The sequence below is a fragment of the Leucoraja erinacea genome, chromosome 17 (genome assembly GCF_028641065.1).
Source record: "Leucoraja erinacea ecotype New England chromosome 17, Leri_hhj_1, whole genome shotgun sequence".
Classification (NCBI taxonomy): Eukaryota; Metazoa; Chordata; class Chondrichthyes; order Rajiformes; family Rajidae; genus Leucoraja; species Leucoraja erinaceus.
The window spans coordinates 29,524,861-29,540,434 of record NC_073393.1 but is presented as its reverse complement, the minus strand read 5'-3'; the positions used below and the strand labels follow the sequence as shown (position 1 = coordinate 29,540,434).

Sequence of the window (15,574 nt, the reverse complement as noted above, 5' to 3'; positions counted from 1 at the left end):
TTTAAATTGAAACAGGTTTCACTAAAAATAAAAAAAAAACAAAGTTAAGCATTGTAAATAGTTTATGTATTAGGCGAGAATAGAATTTTTCGCACATGCATTTGAATCTTAATCGGAATGTAATAAGTCACAAAGATTTTTGATTAAATGTAATTTATTGCATTGTCTTCCCATACTCACCTGGCACATGAAATTGACTATTTCCAACGAAATTCCACACGTTCCCTCCGCAAGGACAAAACTACCTGCTATTTTATTTAAAAAATACATAACATTGTATCTTTACCGAACTCTAAAAGCCGATTACTGGCGCGGTCTTGCTCGGGCAAGTGGATTCGGCACAAATAGTTCACGCCGTTTTAACTATTTTCATTAGAAATCAATTCAAGTTAGCTAATTAATAAAGTACGTGATCTGAGAAGGTGCTGGCTCTGACATCCCCCCTCAAGCAGCTAGGTCAAGGTTTGACATGTTCGTGTTTTTGAAAAAAGTAATGGTTGTTTAATTTATTGTGAGGACACAAATCAAATATACAAGGACAGTGTATAAAATGATTACAGGGGAAAAATCAGGGGACCTGGCGATGCATTAAATGTGTCAACAAATAATTCGCAGCGGTGCCGATAGAAGCGCATGGTGTGACTGGTCATTTTGCCACCAAAAGGATAAACAAAGGAATGATCTGATTGCAAAGGCACGACAACCGTATTTTGATCATTTTAAAAATTAAATCAAGAACACAAACAAATACTTGCTCAGGCAGTATATTGCATTGTAAAATAGAAAGATACATTGTAATTGCAACTGTCAATTCCAACATAATCACAGCAAGAGGATCAGATAAATTAGAACTCTTGTCTAAACTTATTATTGTTGTATGTCTAACATCTTTATTGTATTGGAATCTCCAAACTGATATAAAATACAGAATATGCCTCTGGTCCATAAGCATTGCATGTGTTTTCTATTAAATATTAAGCAATGCTACTTGATTAATTCAAAATCAAATCATATAGTATAATGATAAACACGCGGGCTCTTTAATACCGCTGTGCGTGAACTGATTTACCTTCAAGTGCCCAACGCTAACGTTTTATTTTACCATCTGACCTCTTTATCTTACAGATTGCGTTTGCACAAAACAACGTGTCCAGCTGAGTAGTAATCACGCCAATAATTGCCAAACGTGCTGTGGTCCCCGTGAAGTCTGGCGGAGTCTGATAACACATTCTTTTATATACTGTCCGGTTATTTTTTTTTTAATTGCTTTTTATCTACAGACAGCTTCCCCCAAACACGTACCAACTTTCAGAATTATTTGCCTTGTAAGGTTATAAAAAAATAATGTTTCACACTTAAACAACTAAAACCAAGACAATTGAGTGTCGCATTAGTAGGTCAGTCCGGAAACATACGGTCTTATGTTTAGCTGCAAAGCAAAGGAAAAAAAACACAATTGTGACAATTAATAATTAATTAACAACCAGAATAAATATTTATATATATTAATGATTGATTTTTTCAATTGTAGTTTTTGTATTTGCTTTGCCGCTGAAAATAAGACCCCATGTTTCCTGACTGACCCTGGGCAATCAGTGCCGCGAACAAGTTGTTATAATATTGTTCGAATGGTTGCTGAAAAAATCCGAAATTGGTTCAATGATACTAATTTATACGGAAAAAAATCTTACTACTTCATTTGCCAAAAAAGTGTGCTATTGTTTTTCAGTTGCATGGTTCACAGCTTGTATTAAAACTGTCGACGATAAAGTCTCTGGAATTATGAAGAATGACTGATCAAGTGAAAACAAATGATGACCTAAAATGAATTGAACGATGAATGATAGGAACATTGAGAAGATGAAAATGCAATGCATTTACCTTTATGGAGGAGGAATATATATATATATAATAATTTACTTATCTAAATATATATATATATATATATATATATTTAGATAAGTAAATTATTGCGAAGGGTTGCAGTAAACATTTACAGTTTGGACATTTATATGAAATATCGGGAATCATTCTCCAAAGAGATCATCAACATCGACCCGGGGCGATGCAGGATGCAAATGGATACATTTCTGCCTTGGTGCACAGATTTTATTCCGATGATCGACTACATGGGATAGACCGAAATGCTTATCTGAATAAGGTTTCGATGGTGAATCGCTTACCTCACTCCACAATCCTAGACGGGGCTCACTATTTTTTTGTGTTAAACTGTCATTGCAGTCTGAGTAAAACTGACACCTTTAAATCCATCAACAAGTATTATGCCTCCGCGTTTTATTATGTCTATGCTGATCCTAATGTCTATACCAATTGAAAGATGTAGAGTCGGTAGCAGTAAACAGCAACTTGTTGCTAAAGTCTTCAGTAGCAGGGAGCTACGTGTAGATAAGGTCAGATTTTCCCTTGACTTGGACCCTGACTGTTGCTATTGTGCCTAGACTCTTTGCCAAGCCAATAATAGCAGAAATTGAAAATTCCCCCCTCACATCGCCCTTTTCCTCTTAATAAATGATTGAACTGAAAATTTACCGAGGCAATTATTTTCCCATTGAGGATGTAGGTTAGAAATCGATTTTTCACACGTACCTATACAAGTGAAGGCTCCATTGGCAGAATTCAGTGTTCTGCTCAAGGATTCCGTATTTTCAAAAGATAGACTTTCTTTAAAAAATAAGCCTATTTTGTGAAATAATATTAATAACTAAAACTTCAAATCATTACCAAAGACGGCGAGAATCACTGGAGTTGTATTAGGGCGATTAAATTAATTCCCACTAAGGCGTTATCTCCCGAGTTTGGCACTGCACTAAATCGACAGTCTAACGTGCAAGTTAGTGCTTTATCCACCGCCAGTGCAAATAGCAAGGAAGTTTTAACGAGAACACCGACTGGTTCTGACCGCTTGTTTTTACTTGTCTTTCATTCTCTATTTATTGCTGCCCTCTAGTGACAATATTTGTTAATGCAAGTTTGAGATTTTCATATTTCAAGCAAACCTTCCTTAATTTCTACCTTCACCTGTATTGAACAGCACAAACACAATTATTAGTTTCCTACTTCTTAATTAGTTTTCGTTGATTATAGTTATACTTAACCACGAGGTTAATCCGATTCATTTAATCCAGGCGTCTAGAATTAACCCATAATCGATTGGCCATGAAACGTTGCCTGCACACACACACTTTTAAATCTGAAATTGATCGGAAAAAATATTATCCTAGCAAAATGTTGTTTTACATATTACCCATACACAACAAAATATCCATCTGGTGATTCTGTCAGCTTGAAAGGTATATAGTTTGGGGGGAAAATACATGGATAGTGGTCATATAATAATCGGTATTAAGTCGTCCGTATTGGTCCATAAATTGAAAAGGAATTGGGATTTACTTATTGAGAAGTTATATTGAAAAGGCGGCGGAGGCGACGGACCGGTGTTGTCCGGACGGTACTGAGAGTTCTGATTTTTATACAAAATTGTATCAATCGATAAGTCGAAAAGAACAATGACACATTGGTTTCGCCTGGGATTTAGCTTCAATCGTACTTGTTGAAGGGGTAACATTATATCGTATAAACCGAGTCTCAAAGCAAGAGCAATGCCCAGTAATAATCTGAGTCTGAAGTAGGGTTTCGGCCCGAAACGTCGTCTTTTTCCTTCGCTCCATAGATGCTGCTGCACCCGTTGAATTTCTCCAGTAATTTTGTGTACCTTCGATCTTCCAGCATCTGCAGTTCTTTCTTGAACGCTCAGTAATAATATTAACCGATTTATTAAAAATGACCCGAAAATATACAAACGCGGTTCGCTGCCTGATTTATTATTCCCAAACTCACAGAAAGTATTTTTAATTGCATTGTCCTTCGAATTGTCTATGCGTTTTAACAAAAGCTGGTCCACTCTTTTTCTTTTTAGTTATTTCGTAACGCGAACTTGTCTGATAATTGAGACGATGAGCAAATGAAATGAGCGCTACTCTACAGTCAAATGCGAGAAAACGCTAAGGTAGAGAGAAGGCAAGAAGGGTGTGTGTTCAATGGCCCCGCTGTTGGATTTCTTCACGCATTCGTCTGTTCAATTGTTTGAGCGCTGAAGTGCGACTTTTTGATTTAAATGTTTGTTTGTTTTGAAATAATACGTGCCCCGAAAACGTGGACGCAAATAACTAGCAGAACCCAGCAGTCTTCTTCTGAGGTCCCGTAATGGGTGCATAAATGCGTGTGCAGTACAGTGAGAGTAACGTGCTGGGGAACGGTGTGTACACTGTGAGTGGCGAAGTGCCACTTGGAACATCATTCATTTTTAAGCAAACGGTTCCTAATGAAAATTGAACAAACTATTGTGTGCAAGTCCTTTTGTAAGTATCAGCTTTTGCACTTTAGAACCCAGATGCAGTCCTCATTCAATCAGGTGAGTGTGGGAGCGAGAGGTGGGATGTATAACACAGCGATCGCAAACTCCCCGTCTAATCTTACATCGCTTCATATCGAATGGATTAGCGTGATACACAGCGTTGGGCGCCGGACGGCTCTTCAGATCAAAAGATGCATCAACGATAATGGGGCGAGGGGATATTGAAACATCATTGCAACAATGGAGCAGTTTGGCAAACCATCGATTTGAACCCCTATTGCATTGTTGCATGAGAGATTTGGCACGCAAAATAAATACAAATCTGCATTCACCGTGAGTGTGTATGTGTTCTTTCTCAAATAAGGTTTAATTTTAAACATGTTATTATCGTGTAAACTGCGTAACTTTGTTTAATTATCAGAGATGAATATGTGTCCATCGCACCCTCGTGTTTATTATGAAGAGCTTCTTTCATGGGATTTGTAAGCTTTTTCATATTTTCGAATAGACTCGACCACAGCCTTTTTATTTGAAGAGAGACCCCCACATTATTCCTCAAAAGGAAATGGGAACATTAATCTTTAGATTGCAGAATAATAATCTCTAATTGCAGATTCCATTGTAAAGACAATTTATGACTGCACAGCAGGAAGGAGAGAGAAGATTTACTGCGTGAAGGTGAAAAGGATTTTTTGAAAGAGCCTAAATCGTTAAAAACAAGAGGATGGAGCCACTGATTAGAAGATAGCGATTTTCAAGTACACGGAGAGCAAGAATAGCTCGGCAGGAAACTACCCACTTGCTCAGTATCCCCGTGCCTCCAGTCCTGCAGTCCAAACTTTATATATTTTCCTTTCCACTGACTTGGAGGGGAGGCTACGAATGGGGGCGGGGTGTTGATGCATATAGCTTGAAATTTGACTGGGAAACTACATTGTTTTTCGAACACACCGTCAAAACCTATTTTACAATCAACAGACCAGTCAGTAATTTAAGGGGTTCTAGGAAAGATATGCATGATGTTCAATAATGACATGCCACTTTCTGCAAACGTTTTTGACTGGATTTTTTCCCTGTCAGTTTGTATTCAAGACAAGTTAACAATGTCACCTTTGTTTCTCATAAAACATTTTCCTATAAGGAGGAATATTCACTGAGGCATTAAGTTAAAGCACATTTCGTATTACATCAGTGATTAAACTCCAAATAGTAATTCCTTGATTGTAAAGTGCTTTGGAACATCTCAAGGAAATTGTTAAGTGTGTGTAAGCTTCTTACAAATTCAATTCCAAGTCGATTAAAAAATACAGCCTTCAATTTGAGTAGTGTTTGGTCCATACCAATATTATCTGATGCTCCAAGGGCATCGACCCAAAATGTCGCAAATCCTTGTTCTCTTGAGATGCTGTCTGATTCGCTGAGTTACTCCAGCACTATGTCATTTTTTTAGTAAACCATTATCTGCGGATTCCTTGGGTCTACATTTTGTTCAATGTTATTATGTGTTTGATACCTATCCAAAAAAACAGGAACAGATCGGCCAATAGGCCCTTTGGGTCTGCTGTGCATACAATAAGATTATGGCTGATTCAATCCTGCCACTCCCCCGTACCATTTGACTCCCTTGTCGTTCCTATAAGTTATATGTACCATTGATTTTATTGATGTAAATATCATTTGTTTATATGTTAGTTTTTTAGAGATACAGTGTGGAAACCGGCCATTCGACCTACTGAGTCGACACTGACCAACAATCATCCATACAATAGTTCGATCTAGGGACAGCCAATTAACCTACAAACCTGCACGACTTTGGAATGAGGGAGGAAACCGGAGCACCTGGAGGAAACCCATGTGGTCACAGGGAGAACATGCAAACTCCATACAGATAGCACCCATAATCAGGCTTGAACCCAGGTCTCTGGCGCTGTAAGGCAGCAACTCTATCGCAATGCCACTATGCCGCCCCTATATCATCAATATGGAAATCACAATCCTTTTTCTGAGTTCACTCTTGTGGATTTATGTAAAGAATAGTAGGTAAAACAAAGGTCAGAAACTGATGTGAAAGCATTTCCATTCTCTATTTCACATGTTGATTTGTTGATTCTCCAATGCAGTGAAGTTTCATCACACAGAAAGAATGCATTTATGGAGCACATTTCAGGTTCCCAATATGTCCCAAAGCAGTTGACAACATATCACATATTTCTTAAGTGTAATCACTAATGTAATGTAGGATGTTCAGCCAACATTTTTAGCAAGTTCCCAGAAATAGCAATGTTAAAATGACCAGATAAATTGATTTCCTTGGTGATGTTTACTGTCTATGGGAAAACCAGTTTTGGTAGTAGCATATAGTGTAATTGCTACTGTATGTCAAAATGGACTCTAAAGCATAATGGAAAATGTCAGATAATTAAAGTTCTCCAAATTTACGTTTTAAACGTTTAACAAAAGCATATTACAACATGGGAAATGAAAATTAATTGCTACAAGTTATTCAGAGGAGTAATTCATGCTAAATCACTGATCAAAAATTATATAAAATACCCCCCCAAAAATTCTGAGCACCAAGAAATCAAATAACTGTAGCTATCATAGCTACTAATACTCCGCATGGCAAATATTAACAGAATGGACTTGAAATTATATAGTCAATTTCATAATTTTCTGTTCCCCTCGTTAAGGCGGCACAGTGGCGTAGTGGTAAAGTTGCTGCCTTACAGTGTCAGAGACCCGGGATTGATCTTGACTATGGGTGCAGACTGTACAGTTTGTATGTTCTCTCTGTAACCATGTGGGTTTTTTCCTGGTGCTCCGGTTTTCTCCCACAAAACAATGTTTGTAGATTTATTGTCTAAACTGTAAATTGTTCCTAGCATGTGGATAGTGCTAGTGTACGGGGGTCACTGGTTTGCGCGGACTTGGTCAATGCAGTTTTCCACCAATTAAATAATACTGTGGAATAGATGGTATTAAAATGTACAATACACAGCAATCTATCAGAAAAAGCAGTATGAACAAAGACCGTATATACTGGCTTCTTGAATGACCTTAGCTGAGTGAAATAGTGTTATTGGCTTAACTACAGGTAAAATCTTTGTTTTTATGCCATAAACTAGCATAAGTTCAATTCTAAGTATCCAGCCTCACTCTTGATATTATTATCCAATGATAATTAATGTAAAATAAAGCATAATTTGTAATATAAAAATGTTATTTGTTTAATAGACTTCCCAACCTTAAGGTTGGTCAATGTGACATTAACGTCATAAAACCAATTATAAAATTGGACAACAAAGTTTAATATATTTTCCTTATGTCGCTTGTGAAAGGACCATGCAGAATTTATGGGTAAAATAAATAAAATCTTGGGTTGAATTTATGTGTTTGACTTCTTGTGTTCCAATTGCTACAGAGGATGCAGGAAATGGCTAATAAGGGAACAGACTTATATATTTATGACCAAAATGACTTTGTGTAAAGAACTTTGAAGGCTGTTGCTTCATAATTAAACCATCTTTCCTTCAACCAAAAACTTCTTCTTCCTCTTAATTTTTATTAAGCCAAACCACAGGAGAGGGAGGGAGAGTATGTGGTTGAACTCAGTTGCTCAAATGATTATTTATCTATATATTTCTAAGGTTTTTGCTTTTTATGAGACAAGGAGACAATATTGGGATCGTTTCATGCAAAATAGTTGTCATTACCAGCCTCCTTCCTCCAACTGATACAAATAAGTGTTTTTTGGTTCTTTGCCGCCTTTATTTTTTTCTCATTTCAATTTGTCACTTTCCACTCAGTTACATAAGTAGTTTCCACAGAAAATAATACAGCTGACAGCAAAGTGCATGGAACATTAGTGCTTTCCTCTTGTCGTGGCTTCCAATTATTATATGAAGTGTATATTTTTCTTAACAATTATTTACTCTCTTGAGCAAACTCTTTAAGGATTATGAGTTTTACAAAATATCTCCAACTTCAATAAACAAGCAACTAAAGTAGGAACAGCTGATTCCATTCAGACTAGACTGCTCCCTCTTCTAACATAGAATTATCTCCATGGCCATACTATGAGGCTGCGTGCATATTCTTGACTATGTCTGCAGTGCACATTACTTTTTAACATTGCTATCGCAATGGAAAGCCAACAGTCACAAATAATGATACAGTGGAAGTAGTTTTAGTTTTCTAGTGTTTAGTTTTAAAGTTACAGCACGGAAACAGGCCCTTCGCCCCACCGAGTCTGCACCGACCAGAACACTACCCTAGACACACCAGGGACAATTTTACATTTTGATACCAAGTCAGTTAATCTACAAACCTGTGCATCTTTGGAGTGTGGGAGGAAACCAAAGATCTTGGAGAAAACCCAAGCAGGCCATGGTGAGAATGTACAAACTTCGTATAGACAAACACCCATAGTCAGGATTGAACCTGGGTCTCTGGTGCTGTAAGGCAGTAGCTCTACTGCTACGCCACCATGCTGCGCCTAATGTATGGGTCTAAAAGTAAAGCCTAAAAGTATCCGTCCATCAGAAAAGAGGTTTTGTGAACCTCAAGGAATATGGGAGAGATTTAGTAGCAATTACAAAAGCTTTTGGTTCAGTTATTTGGAGCAAGACAGTGACAGCTCCAGAGACCAAGGTCCAACCCCCGATCTCAGATTCTGAGATCAGTAAATTATTATTTAAAATTATGATGGGCATAGATATTATGGATAGTCAGAGACTTTTTCCGAGGATGGAAATTTCAAATACTAATGGGCATAGGCTTAAGCGGAGCGGGGAAATGGTTCGAATAGATTGATGAGGCAAGTTTTTTGAACACACAGGATGATAGGTGCCTGGAACATGATGTCGGAGAAAGTGGTAGAAGCAGGTAAAATAACAACATTTAAGAAGCATTTAGACAGACATATAAACAGGCAGGGAAGAGATTGATAAGGGGTTAGTTCAAATCAATTTCATGTTTGGTGCAAACATGGCGGCTGAAGGGCCCGTTCCTGTGCTGTACTGTTCTTTGTCTGTGTGGAGTTTGCATGTTCTCCATGTGAGCGTGTAGTTTTTTCTCCAGGTGCTCTGGTTTCCTTGCATGGCCCAAAGGTATGTGGATTTGTAGGTTAGTTAGCCACCGTAGTTGCTCTTAGTGTATAGATGTGCTGTAGATTCTGGGGAGAGGGGGAATGAGGAAAATGTGATAACATGGTAAACTTTCAATTCCTTCAACCAATCTTCTGCCATGGTCATGTCATGCACTATGAGTGATTCCCACACTACTGGGGTGAGAATGTAGGCAGAGGCATGCATAGTAGACAATCTGTGATGGAACAATCAGGGGCGAGGTTTTAGAGAGAAAAAGACACAAGGTGCTGGAGTAACTCAGCAGGTCAGGCGGCATCTCTGGAGAAAAATGTATACGTGATGTCTCAGGTTGGGACCTTTCTTCAGACTGAGGTTTCAGATATTCGGAGCACTGAAAACTGAGACTGGTGGATCAATGTGAGAATGGAGATCTTTTCATAGATAGCATGTTGTAAGATTTCCGTGACTATTCGGTGAAGGTTGTCTGCTGCACTGAACAGATGGAGATGGTAGATGCTGGAATCTGGAGCAACAAACAATCTGTAGGATGAGCTCAGTTGGTCAAGCAGTATCAGACGGACATGGAGTGGGAAACTAGAGTAGAGATTGAGGGACTACTGGCAAAGATTTTTGTATTGTCAATAGCCAGGTATGAGGTACCAGAGGACTGTAAGATAGCTATTGTTCTGCTTTTATTTCAGAAAGGGTGCAAGGAAAACTCGAGGCCTTACTTCAATAGCAAACCAGTATAGGGGATCCTAAGAGACTGGATTCACATTCATTTAGAAAGGCAAGGACTGATTAGGGATAGTCAGCATGGCTTTGTGTGTGAGAAATCATGCTTTAGCAAGTTTGTGATGACAGTAACATCTAGAGTATTATGTACAGTTTTAGTGGCTTGCTATAGGAAGGATGCCATTAAATAGGAAAATTAGTGTGAATGTTACTAGTTCTGGGGTGTTTGAGTTATAATGCTAGGTCTATTTTCCATGGATTGCAGGAAGCTAAATGGTGCCCTTGTCGAGATATATAAAATGATGAAGACTGGTGAATAGCCATTCTTTTCCCCAGAGCAGGGGAGTCTAAAACTAGAAGGCAGAGGTTTAAATTGAGAGGGGGGAGATTTAAAAGGGTCCCGAGGGGCAACGTTTTCACACAGAGAGTGGTGGGTATATGGAACAAGCTGCCAGAGGATGTGGTTATGCTGGGTACAATTGTGACATTTAAGAGATACTTGGTCAGATACATGGATAGGAAAGGTTTGGAGTGATATGGGCCAGGCATAGGTAGGTGGAACTAGCTCGGTTTGGCAACTTGGGTTGGCATAGTCGAGTTGGACTGAAGGTCCTGTTTCTGTGCTCTACAGCTCCATCAGTTTAGGAGGGTCAATTTCACCCAGAAATAACTGATCACAATCTAACACAGGTTAAATTACTTTCATAATTTGTTTGTTCATACAAAATATCCATTGGATCCAAGTTACTATGCTACATTGTGCCAAAACAGACAGGTGTTTTAATTCACTTCAAATTTATGCAGTCTGCAGTATAATTCCAACCCAGCATAAAGTCACATTGCAAAGCCCTGTCACACTTAGGAAACCTGAACGGAAACCTCTGGAGACTTTGCGCCCCACCCAAGGTTTCCGTGCGGTTCCCGGAGGTTGCAGGTGGTTGCCGGAGGTTGCAGGTAGTGGAAGCAGGTAGAGAGACTGACAAAAACCTCCGGGAACCACACGGAAACCTTGGGTGGGGCGCAAAGTCTCCAGAGGTTTCCGTTCAGGTTTCCTAAGTGGGACAGAGGCATTAGGGCGGCACCATGGTACAGCGGTAGAGTTGCTACCTTGCGGCACAAGAGACCCGGGTTCGATCCTAACAACGGCTGCTGTCTGTATGGAGTTTGTATGTTCTCCCTGTGACCGTGTGGGTCTTCTCCAGGTGCTCTGGATTCCTCCTGCACTCCAAAGACATACAGGTTTGTAGATTAATTGGTTTTGGTAAAATGTAAAATTGTCCCCAGTGTGTGTAGGCTAGTGTTACTGTGCGGGGTGATTGCTGGTCGGTGCGGATTCGATGGGCCGAAGGACCTGGATCCGAAGGTCTAAAGTCATAAACCCTTACACTGTTTAAACGTTTATGAAACTTAAAAGCAGTTCTTTTTTAAAAGATCAAGAGAAAATGAATTATATCACATTATACCACCCTAGTATGAAAACTGGGAGGAGAGTTCTGTGAATGCTTCAAATAATACATGCTGTGGAGGTCTGTTATCATTCGTCTTTGTTATTAGACTTGGGTCAGAATGCACCACAGCAAGAATTTACTAATTGCACACTGAAAGCAGCAGACTCTGGTCTCAGATCATTAGCTACAGTATAATTGCATCAAAGTTTCTTCATTTTTGGCATCCACTTCAGTCAGAAGATAAGGATCTGAAGTGGTTTGGAAATCACATTCAGATCCTTGTGTCGAGTCGTATACTTCATTGGGCAGACACTTTTACTGGGTCTTCAAAATAAACCATTTTTATAGAAGCAGTCACAAAGGAGGGATCCATGGTATCAGACATCAGTTTTTTTTAAAATCATTTTTGCATCATTCATGGGAAATTATGACCAATAACTCGTAACCCAAACCTCAAAGGGGTCAGATATTAAAATTTACGACATAGGAGGAGGGTTTTCAACCAATTAGTTCCTTGACCACCAAAACTGAGTAAGGATACTCCCCAGATCCCAGAATTTGGTCCATAGCTGTAGGGGTTACAGCTCATCAAGTGCCCACTCAGGAACTTTTGAAATGTTTGAGGCCTTCTGAGCCTATCATTCTTTCAGGCAGTGAGGTCCTGTCCCCCACCATTCTTTTGGATCAAACCACTTTTCTTTCATTCCGTTCAGCGGAGTTGTAAAAAAGCTATAGGCAGACACAAAATGCTGGAGTAACTCGGTGGGTCAGGCAGGATCAGTGGAGAAATGGATAGGTGACATTTCTGGTCGGGTCCTCTCTTCAGACCTGACCTGAAACATCACCCATCTATTTTCTCTAGAGATGTTGCCAGACTCACAGAGTTACTCCAGCATTTTGAGTCAAACTTTAGTATAAACCAGCAGACGCAGTTCCTTTTCAATACATGTTATTGCAAAATAAACCAATGTTACATAGGTTTTACTTACGTAAGTAAATAGATCCTTCCTTAGCATCATGCTTAGATTTCTCATAATTGTATCTAGCATGGATAAATCTCTTCTTAGCTTACTTTTATTCCAAAGAGAACCATTGTAGTCTAGTCATTCATCTCATCACTATTATTCTCTGCTCCTGTATAAAACGTCTACACAATAGAACTGTTAATCCTGGCCAAATTGGAGAGGCTAGGACCCGAAAACTGAGTAAAAGCTTCTGGGCTGCTAGGCCATTTGGTCAATTTAAAAGTGCTTTCTGTAGAAATGGGACAAGTTGCAGAATGGTGGCAGTTTGTCTAGAGCCTAGATCAGAGCTGCAGGAAGATAATGGGAACATCTGCAGACCCTGACAATTAGGTGCAAAATGCATCGAATGGATTGGATGAATGCAAACCAGACAGACACATTGTACATAATGTTGCAAAGCTTTAATTTGCTGGATGTTGATTGGATTAAGTATTGAGCCTTGTCTAGTTTGCTTGCATATCAGGGCACATGGTGCGATGTTTGTTTCCTCTGAGAAATACTGTTTGAATACAATGTATTAGCCACTGTATTATTAGGTTTGGGAAATGTCTGTCATGTATAGGGTTAATCGATATCGGTAATTGGATTGGAAAGAGACCACCCCCATGTGGTTCGGCCCCCCGAGGTCCGGGGACCTATAAAAGACCTACCACGAGGTCCTGTGCCAATCTTATGGGAGAATGCTTAGAACTCCGTGACCTTCTGGAGTGTCTCTGTTTGAGCGAGGCCAAGAGGGCTTGATCAGGCAGATACAATGATCGAACCCGCAGTGGTTAGATACAGTAGTTGGAACTGTAATTGTGTTTTGTCAAAATAAAGTTTAGATGCGCAAGTGCTTGATTCAATTCATTTTGTGAGCACAAACTTGTTAAAAAAAAGGCGAGGCAAACAATTGGACTGCAGACACCCGACATCCAAATTTCATTTTGTGAACACAAACTTGTTAAAAAAAAGGTGAGGCAAACAATTGGGCTGCAGACACCCGACAACCAAAATTCATTTTGTGAACACAAACTTTTAAAAAGGGCTGCAGCCACTTTACAGCCGCATCGAGAGGACTCACCATGGAGTAGACGTGCCTTCAGTGTTATTCCCAGCTCAGAGAGCCGTGACCCTCTCGCTTCCTGGTTCTGGTAGAGACTGAGTGAGGCACGCCACTTCCTGGGTTTATAGACCCTCCCCTTGCCACCAGCGGGGGCAGCAGAGAGAATGGGGAGTTTTGTCAAAACATTAATATCTCTCTCACTTTTCATCGACGGAAAAAATCCTCCGCACTCATACGGCGGAGGGGGGCTCTGAGCGAGGTGGCCAAAAATGACGGCCATAGGTGGCGGCGTTCTCTCGGAAATCGCAGCACAGTCGGCTAAAAGCGGTCAAGATCAGAGATTTAGTAATATAGATTTCCAGTATCTGCATTTTTCAGTTGGGTAGACCTGACTTTTTATTCCTAAACAATGTGAACAGTTTCCCTCTATTAATTCTATCAGTTCCACTGCCATTTATGGGGTTTTTTTTCAGTTCATTCATGTATAGTCTAATCACAATGGACTTTACACTTAAATAAAATAATTTTACACCTAAATAAATTAATGATGATGTGGAACCGTACCTCTGTTCTGTCCACTTGAACCTACCTGATGTCTCAGTTGATAAACACTTTAACTCCCCTTCCCATTCCCACATTGACTTTTCTGTCCTGGTCCTCCTCCATTGTCAGATGAGGCCCAGCACAAATTGGAGGAACAACACCCCATATTTTGCTTGGGAAGCTTACACCCCAACGGTATGAACATTGACTTCTCTACCTTCAAATAACCCTCGCTTTTCCTCTCTTTCCCCCCCCCCCCCCCCAGTTCTCCAACTAGTCTTACTGTCTCCAACTACATTTTATCTCTGTTTGCTTTGTTGTTACCTTCTCCCAGCTAACAATGATCTATTCTACATTTCCTTGATCACACTACCTTATCTATCTATCTCCCTCCGCCCCAGACGGCAGCCTGAAGAAGGGTCTTGACCCAAAACATCACCCATTCCTTCTCTCCAGAGATGCTGCCGGTCTCGTTGAGTTACTCCAGCATTGTGTCTATCATTAAAATAATGATGATATGAATGTTGGAAGGGCAACAGAACAAGGGTTATGATGATCGTTTTCACACCTTACCCCTCCATATCTCTAGTATCCCTCTTCCCTGGCTCTGAGCCTGAAGAAGGGTCTCGACCTGAAACATCACCCATTCCTTCGCTCCAGAGATGCTGCTTGTCCTACTGAGTTACTCCAGCATTTTGTGTCTATCTAAGGTTCTGAAGATTATTGATTTTTATTCTTGGGGCGGGATCAAGGAAAGCGCGGTCACGTCGCGGCCCTGTTTCCACCAATCTTTCCACCACCACGCACAAGAAGCACAAGAAGTGACAAGACAGACATCATTATATGCAGATGCCGAGAAATGTGTTCAGCATTGGCTGAACAACTTCTAATCTTGTGTGTGGACTCAATAAGAAGAAGATTCTTGGGGCATTATAATTTTTTCCTGTGCTATTTTTATTTGCTTGTTTATTGCAGGGATACGAACATATGAAACATATTTCCAAAAATTCACATATCTTGAAGGCTATTCAAGACTTAATAAATTTTACATAATTAATAACAAAATAATCCACATTTTCTATGTACACACCATCCAGAACAGTTCTAATCATACATTATTTAGTTTAGTTTATTGCCACATGTGTCAAGGTACAGTGAAAAGCGTTTTGTTGCATGCTATCCAGTCAGCGGAAAGATTACATGATTACAATCAAGCCATCCACAATATACAGATACAGGATAAGGGGAATAACGTGTAGTGTAAGATAGTGTCCGATTAAAGATAGTCCGAGGGTCTCCAATGAGATAGATGGTAG

General features: G+C 39.6%; 1 protein-coding gene across 3 annotated transcripts in view; it reads left to right on the top strand.

The window, feature by feature from the left end:
• Nucleotides 1-4,042: 4,042 nt before the first annotated feature.
• The window catches only part of mthfsd (methenyltetrahydrofolate synthetase domain containing), a 57,109-nt gene continuing 45,577 nt past the window's right edge, over nt 4,043-15,574 (top strand). For 2 of the 3 annotated variants that reach the window (XM_055648893.1, XM_055648900.1), the window contains exon 1: nt 4,046-4,379. In XM_055648893.1, coding sequence (XP_055504868.1) covers nt 4,343-4,379 — 37 coding nt within the window. In that variant the 5' untranslated portion in view covers nt 4,046-4,342. Of the gene's footprint in view, nt 4,380-15,574 lie in introns of all 3 variants that reach the window. The other variant, XM_055648894.1, reaches the window with a different exon arrangement.